At 56.8% G+C, this 17,370-nt stretch overlaps 3 protein-coding genes across 6 annotated transcripts in view; 1 reads left to right on the top strand and 2 right to left on the bottom strand.

The window, feature by feature from the left end:
* The window catches only part of PPCDC (phosphopantothenoylcysteine decarboxylase), a 357,482-nt gene that overhangs the window by 231,228 nt on the left and 108,884 nt on the right, over positions 1 to 17,370 (bottom strand). The window lies entirely within an intron of this gene.
* ULK3 (unc-51 like kinase 3) lies at positions 260 to 7,283 on the top strand. 4 transcript variants are annotated; one of them, XM_038010179.2, is made up of 16 exons: positions 260 to 436; positions 1,022 to 1,159; positions 1,245 to 1,365; positions 1,932 to 2,036; positions 2,799 to 2,942; positions 3,126 to 3,208; positions 3,726 to 3,881; positions 4,067 to 4,172; positions 4,383 to 4,423; positions 4,687 to 4,789; positions 4,929 to 4,993; positions 5,094 to 5,172; positions 5,246 to 5,286; positions 5,641 to 5,688; positions 5,966 to 6,032; positions 6,158 to 7,283. In XM_038010179.2, exons 1-16 carry the CDS (start codon positions 335 to 337, stop codon positions 6,172 to 6,174), a joined length of 1,416 nt encoding a protein of 471 aa, XP_037866107.1. In that variant the 5' UTR covers positions 260 to 334; the 3' UTR covers positions 6,175 to 7,283. The 4 variants fall into 4 exon arrangements, with proteins under 4 accessions (XP_037866107.1, XP_008014056.2, XP_008014058.1 ...); XM_008015865.3 differs by having other exon boundaries at positions 1,019 to 1,159; XM_008015867.3 differs by having other exon boundaries at positions 261 to 405; positions 1,019 to 1,159.
* On the bottom strand, positions 11,927 to 17,064 carry CPLX3 (complexin 3). Its single transcript, XM_008015871.3, has 3 exons — positions 16,821 to 17,064; positions 15,579 to 15,666; positions 11,927 to 13,601 (listed from the first exon to the last, which is right to left on the bottom strand). Exons 1-3 carry the CDS (start codon positions 16,982 to 16,984, stop codon positions 13,377 to 13,379), a joined length of 477 nt encoding a protein of 158 aa, XP_008014062.1. The 5' UTR covers positions 16,985 to 17,064; the 3' UTR covers positions 11,927 to 13,376.

Below are 17,370 nucleotides of genomic sequence, written 5' to 3'. Positions count from 1 at the left end.
CAGCGTCCTCACGTGGGCGATCTCTAGACGCCTCTGCGCCCGCTGGGAGTCCCCAGAGACCGCACCGGCAGCCCACCGCTCACATCTAGGCGCGCGGGGCCTCTGTGTCCCCACGTGGACCCTGCAGGAAGTGGCGGGGCGCATGACCCGGCGAGGTGTGGGGACAGGGGAGGGGCGCCGGGAGCGGGGCGGAGCCGCGTCTCCGATGCGCGCTGCATTTCCGGCGGGCGGCGCTGGGGGCAGCGTGGAGCAGCCCCTTGCTCGGTCCGTCCCCCAACCCGCCGGAACCGCCGCCCGCAGCAAGGAAGCGCCTGCGCGGGCGCGGGCGGCCGGGATGGCGGGGCCCGCTTGGGGCCCCCCGCGCCTGGACGGCTTCATCCTCACCGAGCGCCTGGGCAGCGGCAGGTACGCCACGGTGTACAAGGCCTACGCCAAGGTGGGTGCCGGCCGGTGGCCCCGTGCCCGCCCGAGCTAGCCCGGCTGGTGCCGGCTGGGGAGACTCCGAGAGGTTAGCGACAGTGTGGGAACAGTTAGGGGCGGGAGGCCGGCTTCGCCCCAGCCAGACCCTCGGCGGAGGTTGGAGCCGACCGCCACGCTTAGGTCTTAAAGGGCGCACCTGCACCCACCTGCAGGGTCAGTGGCTGAACAGGCTCAAAACAGGTTACCTGGTGGGCTGGGAGGAGTCTGGGACTGGAGCCAGTTAGGAGGCAGAGTGGGCGGTTCTGGAACTCTGAGTGACATGCCTCTGCTGGGAGCACTCCAGAATGCAAAGAAATGGCTCACCTAGCTGAGGGTTGGAGAAGACCAGGCTGAGGCTGGGTCGGGAAGCCAGGACTCCAGAATCAACATTCCTCACTGACCTCACAAGGGAAAGCTGGGAAGCCCGTTGCTGGTGTGCAGTCGGTAGACCCGGGGAGGGGGCGGAGTCGGGGGACAGAGGGAACCAGACAGAGCCTTTCCAGTCAGGCAAGGGTCCTGGCCTCCTCAAGGCAGAGCCCCCAAATCTCCTGTCCCGCAGAAGGACACTCGTGAGGTGGTAGCCATAAAGTGTGTAGCCAAGAAAAGTCTGAACAAGGCATCGGTGGAGAACCTCCTGACGGAGATTGAGATCCTCAAGGGCATTCGACACCCCCACATTGTGCAGCTGAAAGACTTTCAGGTGCGAGCCTTGGGCGGGGCCGCTGCCAAAAGGGAGCTGGAGAAGGGACACTCTCTTCAGGCTGCCTCTCTACCTCTAAACACAGTGGGACAGTGACAATATCTACCTCATCATGGAGTTCTGCGCAGGGGGTGACCTGTCTCGCTTCATCCATACCCGCAGGATTCTGCCTGAGAAGGTGGCGCGTGTCTTCATGCAGCAGTTAGGTAAAGGACTGTGACCCCAGGCTGATGCTCCGTCCCTTGTTCTCTGCGCCCCGCCATCCCACCCCTCCCCCAGGCTTAGAGCCTTGGCACACATTGCAGCTGCCTCCTGCACAGTCTGAAGTTTTAGGGTCCTGTTTATCTCATACACTCAACCCTTGCTCAGGGATGCTGTGGGACAGATGAGGGAGTAATCCCCCTCTGTGGGGTGTTAAGGCTTCCATACATAGAACATAATATAAGTACCTTGTAGAACATTCCAGAGTCCTGTAGGTAGGACTCAAGTGCTGTGCCAAGGAAAAGAGCAAGATTCTCAAGGACTGGGGCATCCAGAGAGGCTTCTGAGAGGCGGGGAGACTTGTGAAGGGGCAGAGGGGAGGAGGGTGGGCACTCAGGTGGGGTGGCAAACTCCTAGAAGTGGTGGGATCTTGGTGCTTATATGGAAAACATTAGACTAGCCAGGCAGGAACTGGGGTTGTGTAGGCTTGAGGAGGCAGATGTGAGCTGGGCAGGCAAGAGGCAGGCGGGAATGGGCTCTGAACTGTCTCTTTGTGGGTCCCACTCCTCAGCTAGCGCCCTGCAGTTCCTGCATGAACGCAATATCTCTCATCTGGATCTGAAGCCACAGAACATTCTGCTGAGCTCCTTGGAGAAGCCCCACCTAAAACTGGCAGGTCTGTGTCTGAAACAGCAGGGATGAGGTTTGGAGAGTGCAGAGGCCTCCCTCTCCCTGGGCTCACTCAGCAGCCCTAGTTCTCATGGAGCCCTCTATAGAGTCCTCAAAGAGTAACAGGCTGCAAAGTCTGGGGTTGGGCCCTGCCATCAAAAGGCAGAACCTTTCTCAGGCTACCCATGCTCAAGTCCAGCAGCATAATGGGTGGAGTTAGGGCTCAGCCCGTGGCCAGAGTTGGGACTCACTGTGTGTCCAGGTTTGGGGGTCAGTCTGGATAACAGTGCTGGGGTTCAATGTGTGACCAGCATTAGGGATCACTCTGTGGTCAGGGACAGGACTTGGTCTGTCATCAGAATTGGGGCTCAAGTCTGTGACTCCATCTGTGGCCACATAGGAGAGTGTGTGGTGGAGGAGTAGGAGGTGGTGACCCTTGATAAGATTTGGACAAGAATTGACACTGGAGGCCAGAGACTGTGGTAGAACCTAAGCCTGGGGGACAGTAAGAGGGTGGGGGCTTATCCATGTAGCTAGTGTGATCAGGTGGGCTTCCTAGGAAAAGGTGCCCAAGGGAGCTGTGCAGGATGGGTAGGTTTTACATCCCAGAGGCAGATAAGAGAGGGTGTTCCAGGCTAATGATGAGCAGAGGCTTGGAAATAGGGTTGATCGGGTCTGGAGGGTGGAGAGGAGCCTGGGGTGAGGCTTTACAAGCCAGGAGTGGAAGCAGCTGGAATTCAAACCCTGCCGCCTCACCTCTTGCCTGCAGACTTTGGTTTCGCACAGCACATGTCCCCGTGGGATGAGAAGCACGTGCTCCGTGGCTCCCCACTCTACATGGCCCCCGAGATGGTGTGCCAGCGGCAGTATGATGCCCGCGTAGACCTCTGGTCCGTCGGGGTCATCCTGTATGGTGAGACCTCTTTTCCCTGCTTCTCACCCTGAGGCCTACACTGTTTCCTCAGGCAAGGCCTCTCTGGGCCACTCCTGAAGGGTTCTGATGAAAACTCACTGCTGGCCCATGACCCCTGCTGAGGGGCTTCAGGCCAGGCTTGACCTATTCCCTCCCAGCCTCCGCTCTGCCTCCCTTCCACAGAAGCCCTCTTCGGGCAGCCCCCCTTTGCCTCCAGGTCGTTCTTGGAGCTGGAAGAGAAGATCCGTAGCAACCGGGTCATCGAGGTGGGTCTAGCAGGGCCTTAGCGACCATCGGGGGGCAGAGGGAGTCAGGGCCCTGAGGGTTTACACTTCGCTCTCACCTGCAGAGACTGGAGTGTGGGCTCCAGGCTGCCTTTGTAGTGGAGGTGCATGCTCTAGACTGGAAGTCGAGGTGCCAGGCTGTCCCAGGGACTTAGGTCAGCCCACAGCAGGCATCACAGTGCCTATTTTGCAGGCCCTTGTGGGGAGAAAGCCAAAGCAGAGCCAGACCCAGCCTTCCCAGGAACATAGTCCAGGGAGGGAAATAAGGACCCAGAAACACAATTCTAGCTCAGCTCAGGGCTCCAGCGAGGGTGCGCCAGGAGCCCAGGGATGGAGGCCTGGCTCCTCACTGGCTCCATCATCTTGACCCACCTGTTCCTCCTCGGTCTCAGGTTCCCCCCCGTCCAAAGCATACCTCGGGTTCCTCGCCGACCCCTGGGCTAGGGGTTGAGGGGCTGGAGCCCAATGTGATCTGTCCCTGCCATTCCCTTCCCTACAGCTCCCCCTGCGGCCCCTGCTCTCCCGAGACTGCCGGGACCTACTGCAGCGGCTCCTGGAGCGGGACCCCAGCCGTCGCATCTCCTTCCAGGACTTCTTTGCGCACCCCTGGGTGGACCTGGAGCACATGCCCAGTAGGGAGAGTCTGGATCGAGCAGTGAGCAGGCGGGTGGGGCTGGGGTGGGCTGAGGGTGGGCTGAAGGTCTCGTTGACCCCTTTGGTGGTGAATAGGTGACTCGCCCAACAGAGACAGAGGGTGGGCTCAGGGGAGCTGATCTCCCATCTTGGTGAGCGTGGGAGGGTAGGGAGGTGGACCTGACTCCTGATCTGCCCATCCCCCAGACCACCCTGGTGGTGCAGGCTGTGAAGAAAGACCAGGAGGGGGATGCAGCAGCCGCCTTATCGCTCTACTGCAAGGCTCTGGACTTCTTCGTACCTGCCCTGCACTGTGAGTCCCAGGCCATGCCTGAAGCCCCTGGATGCAGCAGGGATGGGAGTCGTCTGTGGCTGCAATAGGTGGATTCCAGTTCTCTATCCAGAGTGTTGTAGGCAATAAAGCGGAGCATAAACCTGGAATATTGTGTTTGGAGGAATTCCAGAGGGTTCAGTGTGGGGCAGGGGTTCTCCCAGACTCCTCATATGACCTCACTTTCTGCAGATGAGGCGGATGCCCAGCGGAAGGAGGCAATTAAGGCGAAGGTGGGTGAGAGTCCCCATGAGGAAGTGGGGGGGCAGGGGGTACGGCCCTGAGATCTCAGGGCCCCTGGGGAATGGCTGTCTTAGAATTGGAACTTCCTCTCCTGCAACACAGAGCTTGGAATGGATCAGGCCAGCCTCATTTGCCCCCTGACATGTTTATAGCTTGAGGCAGTCACTAACAATGCAGAGGGAGAACTTGGAGGTGGGTTCTGGCAAGGGCAGCAGGTGAGACAGCACCTCCTCAGGCCCTTTCCCTGCTACAGGTGGGGCAGTACGTGGCCCGGGCCGAGGAGCTCAAGGCCATCGTCTCCTCCTCCAATCAGGCCCTGCTGAGGCAGGGGACCTCTGCTCGAGATCTGCTCAGAGGTAGACTTCCGGTTCCTGGCTGACCCCAGGGGCCCCAGCAAACCTCCCCACAGCCTGAGGGGGAGGCGGGTGGGGAGAGGCATCCTGCAGGGAACAGGCAGGTTGCTTCCCCCACCCTGAGCCTTTCCTCTCATCCTAGAGATGGCCCGGGACAAGCCACGCCTCCTAGCTGCCCTGGAAGTGGCTTCAGCTGCCATGGCCAAGGTTTGTGCCAGTGAGCAGGGTCTAGGTGGGACAGGATGGGGTGGGGCGGGGAGATATCCAGGCCATGACCCTAAGCAGCCTGGTGTCCTTGTGGCTGCAGGAGGAGGCTGCTGGTGGGGAGCAGGATGCCCTGGACCTGTACCAGCATAGTCTGGGGGAGCTGCTGCTGCTGCTGGCAGGTGAGGGCCCCCGTTTCTGCCCCCCAGAGGGCCCCTGGCTGCCCTGCCCTCACCACACGCCCTCTCTTTACAGCGGAGCCCCCGGGCCGGAGGCGGGAGCTGCTTCACACTGAGGTGCCCACTGAGCTTGAGAGGGTTGGGAGGCTTCCTCTTCCCCTTTCTTTGCTCTTACCTGTGGGGATCTCTTTGGGTTTCCTCTGGAATGTCCCACTCTCAGGGTGTTCCAGGTCTGCAAGTCAAAACCATAGGGCTGGGGTACTCAGACAGGGCAGTGGAAGATCTGGGAACCCAGCAGCAAAAAGTCTGGGAAGGCTTCCTGGAGGAAGGAGCAGATAAGGGACTCAGGAGGCAAGTTGTTCTGACGGGGCAGAGGGTTCTGGAGAGCATCAGGGTTGAGGAGGAGTTCCCTTTGAAACCCCACCCCCCGCCACTCTTCCCCACACCCAAGGGCATATCTTTCCTTGGCAGGTTCAGAACCTCATGGCCCGAGCTGAATACCTGAAGGAGCAGGTCAAGGTGGGCACATGGGGCCACGCTGGGGCTAGGGTCTGTGGGTTCTGTTGCTCTCTGCTTGTGGCTGTCCTCCCTACCCTGCTGGTGTATGTCTGCTCTCCCACCTCCTCTGCAGGCCTCCCTGTCCCCGTATCTGCCCTTCACTCTCTCTTGCTCAGCACTGCACTGTGGCTCGTGTCCCCGTCCTTCACTCTATTTCTTGCTCAGCACTGTGCGCTGTGGCTCGTGTGTCTGCCTCCTGGCTGCCTCTCATCCCTTGTGCTGCCTTCACATCCCACAGATGAGGGAATCTCGCTGGGAAGCTGACACCCTGGACAAAGAGGGACTGTCGGAATCTGTTCGTAGCTGTGAGTCTTGCCCTGGGGTCGATCCTCCATCCAAAGAGGGGTGAGGGCTGGGGGCCCTGGGTTCTGCCTCCCTTACCAAAGACCTGAGACTGACCCTCCCCCATTGCCTCCCTCCCCCCCCGTAGCTTGTACCCTACAGTGACCCCAGAAGAATGATTGGACAGACGTGAGCCATCTGGAGCAGAGGGGTACTAACCCAGGCTGACGCCAAGAATGAAGTGGCCCACTGCAGCCCTGGCGAGCAGGCTTCTTGGATAGACAGTGCTGAGACCCCCACATTCCAGAGTCCCCAGCTTCCCTCAGGTTACTCTGCACCCCACAGACGGTTTGATGGCTGTGCTGTATGCTGGAGGGGAGGGCAGGACTCTGGAGAACAGCACTTCTTTCATGAGACCTTTGTTTGTTATTCGGTGGTTACTGGATCCTGTGCCTGTCAGTTTTGGAGCATGCAGCCGTCTATCATTTTTTGCTCTGAGAAGAGGGCAAGGGGCCCCTGCAGGGCACTTCTGTGCTTGCTCTCGCCCTGCCAGTAGGCAGCTGTGCCCCTGGCCTGCCCTTCCCGGGACCCCTTATTCCAACTCAGCTCCTCCTTGCACTGGAATGAGGCACTCCAGCACCCCTCAGGGACCACCCACCCCACAGTATGCACTCAGCCCCACAGAACCCACCAGTCTTTCTGGGAACTCACACCTGCCCGCCATCTCGGTACTTTAAATTAATCCTTCAAGCATGAAAGTTGTATCTTTCGGGGTGGGGCAAATTTAAGAAGACCATTTCTTGTTCCTGCCCTGGCCTAGGGAGCACTCAGGAAGGTTCCCTGGTCCTCATCTCTCCCACCTCCGTTCCTCTTTGGGCCCCACACTAGCCACAGCACGGGCCTTGTGCTGGAATTGGAGCCTGGGAGAGGGAGACGGCCTGACCCAATGCACTCCAGGCTTCCCACTTCTAGGCCTGCTCTGCCGCTGTGGAGCCCTGGGCAAACCCCTTCCCCTTTGTGGGCCTGGGTCTCTCCATCTGTTCAATGGGGCTGATACCTCCACAGCCCACAGCATGGGCACTTATGAGTACAAAGTGAATTTAACCTGGAAAATAATGTATTTGAGAGTTTCTTTTAAATAATCAGCGGGTGTTGGTGATTTCTAGCCCTTCTGCCCTTAAATGCCTCCTTGGGCAAGAGTTGTCTGTCCTCCCTGCAGGAGGCTGGGTGTGAAGAGTATAATTCACTGTTTCTCTATTAAATTATTTTCTCTACTTGGGCATCTCTTCTTGCCTTAAGAACAACAGGAGGGGGTCCGCTGCCCACAGGCTGGGGCAAGAAGGACTGCAGCAAAAGCTGGGGAAGCTGAGGTAGGGTTGGGGAGGTCACAGTTTGGAGGGGAATGCTGAGAATGATAGCCACATCTGCCCTTAGCCCCCAGGGATCCAGGAGAAAGGCTGACCAGGGTCATTCCTGCCCACACCCAGGCGACCAGTGGAGAGAGGAGCACAGGCCTGGGAGCTGGGAAGGCTTTTTCCCTCTTTGCTCCTCAGCTCAGCTCCAGGAGTGCAGTCTTCCAAAATGCTCTGCCCTCCACACTGCACACTGTCTCACCCCAGACAGGATCTCTTGGCCTCCTACCCCTTCTTACCCTGGGCTAGTGAGGGAGCAGTGGGCTGGACTGGGGGAAAGGGCATCTTTTAAGGTATCATGCTCACACCCAGCCCCCAGAGGCTCCGTTTCCAGCAGACTCTGTACCCTGGCCTTCCCCCAACCCCACACACAACCCCAGGTGTCATTCTGATCAGCACTTGTTGGGAGTAGGAGGGGAGCACATCCCCTGGCTGCCAGCAGGGGAGCAGTTCCTTAGACTTACCCATTCCTTGCGGGTTGCTCAGTCTTCCCAGGATTTTCCATACCTGGATGGGAACAGACCCTGGGAACTATTCTCCCTGAAGCCCGTGGCCTGGCCATCGGGGGGCAGTGGGGAGCAGTGTCCCAGAGGGCAGGAGGAGCTGCTAGAATTCTGGCTCTGCTACTTGGCCTTAAAGTTTGGGATCCATCCATTAGCCTATTTCTTCATAAAATGAGGTTGAGGATAAGGGCCCCATGGGAATTTGTAATGAGATATTGCACATGGGCATGACATACAGTAAGAATACAATAAAATGTGACTTTTAGATCTAGGGAGAGAAATGTACTTCAGATTATCTCTGGAAATGGGCCAGACAAAAAAGCCCCAATATATAAAATGAGGGAACAGGAGGGGAATGAATGGACCTGATGGGGTGGATGAATTGAGAAGATGGGAGAGGTTGGGCGTGGTGGCTTACACCTGTAATCCCAGCACTTTGCAAGGCCAAGGCAGGCGGATCACGAGGTCAGGAGATGGAGACCCGCCTGGGCAACATGGTGAAACCCTGTCTCTACTGAAAATACAAAAATTAGCCGGGCGTGGTGGCAGGCTTCTGTAGTCCCAGCTACTTGGGAGGCTGAGGCAGGAGAATCGCTTGAACCCAGGAGGCAGAGGTTGCAGTGAGCCGAGATTGCGCCACTGCACTCCAGCCTGGTGACAGAGTGAGACTCCGTCTCAAAAAAAAAAAAAAAAAAAAAAAAAAGATGGGAGGAAGAGTGGAAATGTAAGACGAGATGGAAGACTAGAGGAGAGACTTGAAGGGTGATAGAGTGAGGGTTGGCCCATCAACCCCAGTTGCTTATTTGTGATCACTGTATTGGCTGGCTGAGAACAGAGGCCTGAAGTTCTTATTCAAGTAGGTGTGGAGAGCAGTGGGCACCCACAGGGAGGACTCAGTACCGGAAAGGCCTGGGGACTGAGGCTGCTGGAGGAGCCTCTGGGAAGGGGCCCTCCTTGAATAAAACATCTAGATGGCCTCTAGGTTTTTCCTGTGTCCAAGCCGCCTGCCAAGCAGGGAGGCAGCCCAGTCGGAGGCTGGGGCGAGTGGGGGCAGAACTTGCTTCTAACGGCAGAAGCCTGTAGGAAACGTGCAGATCCACTTTCCAAAGGTCATGTTTTCCTTCTTAGGAGACAGAGTTGTTTTCGCCTCTCACTTTCAACGCTCTGAAGGTGCCCAAAGCAGGATGGCTACCTCCCAGCAACGTTCAGGGGACTGCCCTGTCCTCCTACCTCCATCCCAGTCATCCAAGCACAGAGCCAGCCCTGGGCCAAGCTAGGGGAAGCACCCGAACCTTCTCCCACGGGGCCAGCCCTGGAAGACACAGATGGGCCTCAGGAGCAGATAGAGGTACCCAGGTGTCCAACTGGCCCTTCTTTATCCCTTTACCTGGGATGTGGGAAAGGACATAGAACCTTTGTTCCTGTGGAAGGTCATCTAGAAGGGCTCTTGTCCCCAGAGGCCAGGTTGCTGTCCCAGCCCTCCCTGAAAGGGCAATGGCCCAACGCCGAGGCTGGGGCCTGAGGGAAGGAGCACACCAATGACAGCTTCCCTAGAGGAACTCATCCCCGCACCTACACACAGCAGATCCCACAGACACAAGACAGCCCTGTGCAGGCTCATAAACCCCCGCAGGCCCCACACACACGCTCATGAGCACACATGCAGGCGCAGCTCCTGCTGAATGAGGCTGAGGCCTCCTCAGTGCTGCTGCTGCTCCCCTGATCTCAAACCTCAAATGGCCTCTGGGGACAGCTCTGCCTGGCAGGCACTGGGTTGGAGGCACGGCCGTGGGCCCTGTGACTACACCCCCAGCCCCACCTCAGGTCTGTGGGATAGAGGACAGAAGCCCCAGCCTCATGGCTGAGTGTCAGCTGGGTCAACAGGCAATGTCAGCAGCTCGGCTCAGCTAACAAGCATGTCCCAGGTGTCCTTAGTGCCTGACTGGGGCCTCTGGTGTCTGAGGAGGAACCATCTGGCTGTTGAGGGAACAGGAGATCCTCCATGCTCCAAACCCTGGTCACCCTCCCCAGTTCCTCCCGGAGGACCAACTGGCCTTGGGAAAGTCACTTGTTTCTTGGCACCCTCTTCCTGCTGGCAACTGGGCCTGAGCTGTCTGGGTGGGTAGAAGGTAGGAGTGGGGGACTGCAGGCTTCTTGGGCAGAGTTTCCCTGAAATATTTTGCATTATGGAACCAGAGCCTCTGAGGGTAAGAGGTGGCGGGACAGGCAATCGTCTTTGCCTCTTCCCTCCTGCTGAAGGGGTTTGGGGAAGTTGGAGGGGCTCTCTTAACTACCTTTTAACATTTTTTGTATGCTCACACTGCCCACAAGGGTATGAAGGAGGAAGTAAAGGGGAAAAGAAAAGGAGGGAGGGGGCCAGGCGTGGTGGCTCACGCCTGTAATCCCAGCACTTTGGGAGGCCGGGGTGGGCGGATCATGAGGTCAGGAGATCGAGACCATCCTGGCTAACACAGTGAAACCCCGTCTCTACTAAAATTACAAAAAATTAGCCGGGTGCAGTGGCGGGCGCCTGTAGTCCCAGCTACTAGGGAGGCTGAGGCAGGAGAATGGCGTGAACCCAGGAGGCGGAGCTTGCAGTGAGCCGAGATCATGTCACTGCACTCCAGCCTGGGTGACAGAGCAAGACTCCGTCTCAAAAAAAAAAGACAAGAAAAGGAGGGAGGGAGGGAAGGGAAGGAAGGAGTAGGCCATAAACATCAGAGTCATAACTGCAGGGTACTAATGGGGTTCTAGGCAGAGGGTGAAATGGGAAGTTTTGGTGGCAAATGACTCTGTGGCCCTCATATCACACCAGGTGGGTGGACCAGTCACAGGACAAATATGTGAATATCCTATTTAGACATTGGATTGTCTAAATAGGAGAGGGTAGGAACAGCTTGGGAAGACAGTAGTAGTTGATGTATTCAGGGCCCAAGGGCTTGGGAGTTGGGGGCAGGTGCAGAGGAGGAGCTCCATTTGGGCCAAGTCAGCCCCCAGCTGCGTGTGGGTACAGGACAGGCACTGAGTCAGCAGAGCGGCAGCGGGTGAGGGCACACAGGTGAGAGGGGTGCAGACTGACAGAGACCCAGATTACAGGGCTGATGGGGAGGGGGAAGGAAGAAGGGAGGCCAGGCATGCCCAACAGAGCTGGGGACCCCTCAGCCTGCCCTCATTGTCCATCTCTATCTGAGCCCCACAGCCTCCTCCACCCCATTCCAGGGGTAGTACAAACCAGTCAAGGTTTCTTGGGGTTCCGTTCCGAGGGTGAAGGGGAAACAAATGTTTCCCTTTCTTTAATCCAGCTCCTGATCTTTAATCCAGGTTCCAACCAGCCTTGCTTTGACAGGGTTCAGGGAGTGCACGTCCCCCAGCCCCCACTGCCCACCACCCTTTCGGCCCTCTCCCTCTCAGCCCTGCAAAACACTGAGGGGGAAGGGGTCTGTCCAATCCCATTAGGCAGAAGGCCCCGGAGGGCGGAGTGCTGACGTGGGCCTTGCTGCTGACGCTGCGGAGGCAGCCCATGACCCCCCTACCCGGCTTGGGGCTCTGGCTTGGGTCTCCTCCAGCTCTGAGAAGGTCAGGAGGAGGCCCTGGCCCGGGAGCAGCCCAGGAGTAGCTCAGAGGCCCAGGCCCATTCCCTGGGGACACTCCAGGGCTGGGCCTGTGTCTCTTCCTGCCCTGTCTCCCCTCTTCCAGCCCCCCATGACCTCCTGTACAGGTTTGATGGGCTTTGTTCTTATTTTACAAAGCAGATCTCATGGAAACTTTGCCCTTGAAACCCAACCCTCAGATGGCCGCTCCTGCCTGTGAACCTTGGCTGGCTTCCTCACAGGCTGGGCCCTGGACCTCGGGGTGGGGCACCTGGGGTTGGCCCCGTAGCATCTTCCTCCTGCCCAGGCCCCGGGGGTGACCTGCTTGGGGAGCTTCCTGGCTGGTTTCTGAAACCTCCCCTGCCCCCTGCCCCTCAGCGCCTGCCACGGGTGAGTGGGATAAGATCTGGGCTCTTCGTTTTTTTAAAAGAATGAGTTACAATTTATTGATAGTTTGTCACATGCTTTATAAATGGTCACCATTTGAAACGTATCATTACTATTTTGGGGAGGGGGGACTCTTCATTTTACAGGGGACAAGCAAGACAGGCTCAAGGAGGGAAAGGACAGGCTCAAAGTCATCAAGTGTGGGGCTGGAATGCAGTTGCCCTGTCTTCTTTCTTTTTGCATATCTTCCATCTCCAGGGTGAGGAGGGGTGTAGGCACAAGCACCCAAGACAGCTGCGGTCCAGCCCTGGCCCCACCTGTGGTCTCAGTGATGCCCCAGAGGTCCTATCTTCCCCACATAATGAGGCTGCGCCATCCTCCTCAAAGCCAGACCTATTTCATAGGCCCCAGACCCCACCTTCACCCAGGGCCCCCAGAGAACAGAGCTGGAGACACTTCCACTCCTAGCACTGGATGCCTCCTCCCTCCTGTGAAGCTATAGGTTGTGGGGTGGAGGACACCCCTTTAAGGCAGGCTCAGGGGGCTGTGAACTCCAAGACTCCTGGAAGCCAGTAAGAAGTGGGAAGGTAGGCACACCATTTGGGATTTTTATTTTTCACTGAGCTAGGAGAGGAGATTCCAGCTATGGAATCCAGAGAAAGTTCTACAGGAACAGAACAGAAATTGGCTGGGCCCTGGGCCCAGAGAAGGCCTGGAGCTGCTTACTGTTCAGTGCCAGCTTCATCCTTGGCACTCTGCCTCTCACACAGCATCACTCCGGCTCCCAGAGCCCACAGTGGCAGCCGCTGGAGGCTGTGGTGGTAGCTGCTGCCCTGCCCAAGGAGGGGTGTGGGCTTGGCTCTGAAAGTCTAAACCAGAAAGAGCCTTAGAAATCATTCAGCCATTCCCATTTTACAGGTGATGAAACAAGGCTCAGAGAGAGCAGGGACTTTCAAGAACAATAAAGGTGGAGACTAGAACTCAGGCCTCCTGTCTGTCCAGGGTATCTGCCCAAGCTGTCTCTGAGAGTATCTCAGTGTTGGTGTCTAGAGGGGCTGGACACGCAAGGGAGCTGGCCTGTGCGTGCATGTCTATGTGTGCCAGGATGCATCTGTGGCTTCTGTCTCTGAACGTGCCAGGGGTTTTGTGTGCTGTGTGTGTCTTTCTGTGGGTGCTCCTGTGTGCAGGAACTTGGGGACACGGCCAGAGAGGGATGGGCATATTCCTGCAATCTTGGGAGGCCTCCACAGGCTGAGCTGGCGGGGAGGGTCCTGAAGGGTAAGGTGAAGATGGGGGCTTTGCTCCCAGCAGAGAGGAAAAAACCAGAAGATAGGGTTGGGGCATGGATGGGAAAGGTCTTGGAACTAGGATGGGGCAAGGAAAACAAAGCCCCAAATGGAGTATGGGTCTCTGGAAGTTGACACACACTCAGCCCTCATGGGGGCCCAGCCCAGTGGGTAACCCCGGGGAAGTGGTCACATTACGTGACACTTCTCAGCTGATTGCTTGAGGTCCCCCAGTGTGGCCTGGGCCTTGTCCTTGAGTGAGCCCAGGTCCAAGCCAGGAAGGCTGGCCAGCTGCCCAAGGACTGAGGCCTTCTCCTCCTCCTCCTCTGTGTCCTCCTCGATCATCTTGGCCAACTCCCGGGGCAGCTCCACGTCTCCACCTGCCATCTGGATCTGGCTCTCATCTGTCTCGTTCTGAAGGGAAGAGAGGGTGGGGTGGAGTGGAAGTCTGTGAGAACCCAGAGTTGAGAGGACAGGGAGGAGGCTTGGTCTGGGTTCCAGGCCCCTAGATTCTCTCTCTTTTTTTTTTTTTTTGGTAGAGATGAGGTCTCCCTATGTTGCCCACACTGGTCTCAAACTCCTGGGCTCAAGTGATATGCCCACCTTGGTCTCCCAAAGTGCTGGGAATACAGGAGTGAACCACCGTGCCCGGCCCCCTAGATTCTTGAGCCCCATGTTCCAGTGAGCTCAGCTCCCACCCCCACATCCCAGGATCAAGCATTGGATGCTTGGACATGGAGACCTTTCATATTACCTTATTTCACTCTGAGATACTGAAGGACCAGCACAGCGAGTAAAGACAAAATGAAAATACTTATGAGTCACACTGTTACAGTCAGCTAAGTCATGTTTTGACTCTTGTTATGCTTAAGGGTGTAACCAAAAATAGTGATGGGTACCATTTATCAAACATCTATTACATCTATTACATGGCAGATGTTGAGCTGGGTGCCTTTACTTCTCACAATGACCCTGTGAGGTAGGTAGGTATTGTTACTCCCACTTCACAAATAAGGAAATTGAGGCTTACAGGATTTAGGTAACTTACTTTAAATTTAAGTTACTTAACTAACTTAAGTAACTTAAATTGTCCAAGGTTACACAGGTAGGATGTTGGGGAGCTAGATTCAAACCTATGTCACTGATTCCAACATCTGTGTTTTTTGGCATGGCACCTACGATGGCCATTGCCCTTCACTGTTCTTCTGGGGGGCGCCTCATGTCCTACTCAGTTGCATCCAAGTCTTGGTTCTTCTGCTCAACTCTGACTTCCCTGATGGCAGATGTCTCTTATATGCCTAGCACAAGTATCTGAGGAATGACTTTATTTCCAGGAGAGTTTGCAGTGAGGCAGGCTTTCTGGACCGGTTTTTCCCCGTGAGAGATTTCCAAAAGATTGGTGCCCTGTGGGCAGTCAGAAGCAGCTGGGGACTTAGTAAATATTTGTTGAATAAGTGAATGTGATGTTCATATATTTGGTCATTCAATTCAAGTGGAAGATCAAAATCAGGAGCACTATAGCCCTGTGTTATTTTCCCGAGTCCAGCACAGTTCTGGGTGCACTAGGGCGATATTCTGGGAGAGATTTGTGCTTCAGTCCCCTCCTTAGACAACAGGAGCAGCACACTTACATGCCCATCTGGCGCTGCACTGCTCAGGGGAGCATGGGGGCAGGGATCTCCTGAGACATACTCTCTGGCTGCTTGGCCAGCCAAGGGGATACTTGGCTCTCTACAGGCAGACTCCATACCCTGGAAAGCAGCCTGGGGCCCTGGAGCAAAGGCAGGCTCATATTCACCGGCTTGAGGGCTGGTCCCAGCTCCATGGCTCACTGGCTATATGATCTTAGCCAAGTCCCTCCATCTCTCTGAGCCTCAGTTTCATCATTTGTGGCTGTGGGTGATAGCTGCCTGGCAGCATTATTGGGGGTTAGATGAGGACATGAAGGTCAAGTACTTGGCACACACAGGGCTTCTCTCCCCCACCTTAAGTTCTGCCCTCCAGTAGGTTCAGAAACCCCCAGAGCACTCACTTCTGCAGTCAAATCTGCTTTCTGCCTCCCCTGTGTCTTCCTCTGCCCAGGCCTGGCCTAGGCTTGGTGGGGGTACCGGGGGGTGGAGGAGAGAAGAGGCCTAGATTGGCTCCAGAAATACAGACCTGTCAGTTTCACGAGAACTGGGGTCCCCTCAGTACAAAGCCCTGGCCCTTGGTGGGCACAGATGAACTATGAGTGAGTGAATGAATAAATGAACAAATGAATGAGAAGGAAGGATCTAACCAAGCACCCTGTGAGTCTTATAACTGCGGGCTGTGGTGCCCAGAATGGGACGAAGGAGTTGAGAACCCAGAGCTCAGGGTCCCAGATGTGCCTTACAGCTGGGGCCAGCTTACCTTGGGTAGCCGGTATTTGTCTCGGAAGTGGCTCCGCAGTGTGGCCCGCTCTGCCTTCCTCTGTGTGAACTGTGCATCCCGCTCCATCCTGCAGGGTCACCGGGGGCAGAGTCACCATGAGGACAGAGACAAGGGAGTTGGAGTCTTCAAGGGAGGGACAGAAGGGGTCTCTGAGTCCTGGCAGCACTGCTGTATTGGTCCCTGTGTGTAGCAAAGGCACTCCAACCAGGACAGCCAGGTCTCTGCTGCCTTTCCCCATCACAGTGCCCTTTGTTGTCTCTGCTGCTGGATGGAACTAGGGGCCAAGGTGGCAGTCTGGCTCTCTCTGCAGACCCTAATTATTTGTCCCTCATGGCCTCCAACTTGGTCTGTTGTTCCCTCACTGAGAAGCTATGTCGTGTAGGGAAAAGTATTCAGGACAAACTTGGGTTCACACCGCAGCTCCACTACCATTTTAGGTATATCCTTAGGTAAGTCACTTACCTTCCTTTTCTGTAAAATGGGGATAAAGTTTTGCAACTCACAAAACTGGTATCAGGATTAAGCGAAATAATAGCTATCATTTATGAGACTTTATCATGTGCCAGGTGCTGCTAAACAGTTTACATGCATTGGCATTTAATCTTCATAAATATACAAGACACGTATTATGTTTACCATCCCCACTTTCCAGAAAAGGAAACAGAGGCACAGAAAGGTTAAGTAACTTGCCTAAAGTTACCCAGCTAATAGGCAAAGCCAGGCTCTGAACCCAAGTAGCCTAGCAGCAGAATCCAGCCCCAAACTCTGTCCCAGCACTGCAGGCACACAAGTAGGCTCAATGTCTGTGAGTGCCCCCATCTCAGGGTCTGCCTCCGCGACTCTCAGCCTCCTCGGCTGCACCACTTTTTTCAGAGCCTCAAGCTCAGAGGAGCCCCAGTTGGAAGACACAGGCAGCTGGGACCAGATCGGATTAAGGGATTATTGTTTCGTCAGAAACGCACGTGCATCCCCCTCCTCGTCCCAGACTCCGGTCGCCCCTTCCCCCACTCCCCCTTGACCAGAGTATGAAGCTGGAGCGGGGTTTTGGGTTTGAGATGGGATGGGTCTGGGGGCAGTGTAGAGGACACCTCCCGGTCTCTTACCATCTCTAGGAAGGTAGGGGAGAGGGGATTGGGACCTGAGGCTGGCCCGGGGATGGACTGAGCAGCTGTGGGGTTGGGGAGGGGGAGGTCGTTGGAGCCAAGAAGGGATCCCACTCACTTCTCTTCCACCAGTTGCTTCTGATACTCCTCGTACTCCTCCCGGCTCATGCCCTGAGCTTCGGCTGCCGACTTGTCCCCATCCCCCTTGTCCTCGCCGCCTCCCAGGCTCCCAGTGAGGTTCTTCAGCTGGCCGCCCACCATGGTCTTCACCATAAACGCCATGGTCTTCGCCGGCTGGGGCACTGGGCGCCTGCTACCACGCGCTAGGCACCGGGCACGTCCGCGCCTACTTCAGCACTAGGTCTCGCGGACAGCTCCCGCCGCGGGCCCGCGCCCCACGCTTGGCGCCGCCCGCCGCCCGCCGCCCGCCCCCGCCCGGGCCCGCCCCCACCTCCCCAAACCCCTCCTCACGGGGGGCGGGGGGCAGCACGGGGCTGAGAAGGCTGGACCACGTGCCCGCTCCCCACTCCCGCCTCCCCCACGTGCCTCCTTTAACTCCGAGCTCCGCTGGGCACTGCTGACAGCGGATTAGGGCCTGCGGTGGTGGGGTCGCTCTCCCGGGAGAGGGGTTGAGCTGATACACTCCTGGAACCCTGTTCCCTAGCGTC

Source organism: Chlorocebus sabaeus, chromosome 26 (genome assembly GCF_047675955.1).
Source record: "Chlorocebus sabaeus isolate Y175 chromosome 26, mChlSab1.0.hap1, whole genome shotgun sequence".
NCBI lineage: Eukaryota > Metazoa > Chordata > Mammalia > Primates > Cercopithecidae > Chlorocebus > Chlorocebus sabaeus.
Note: the sequence above shows the minus strand (reverse complement) of the source record. Positions and strands in the feature narration are given on the sequence as shown.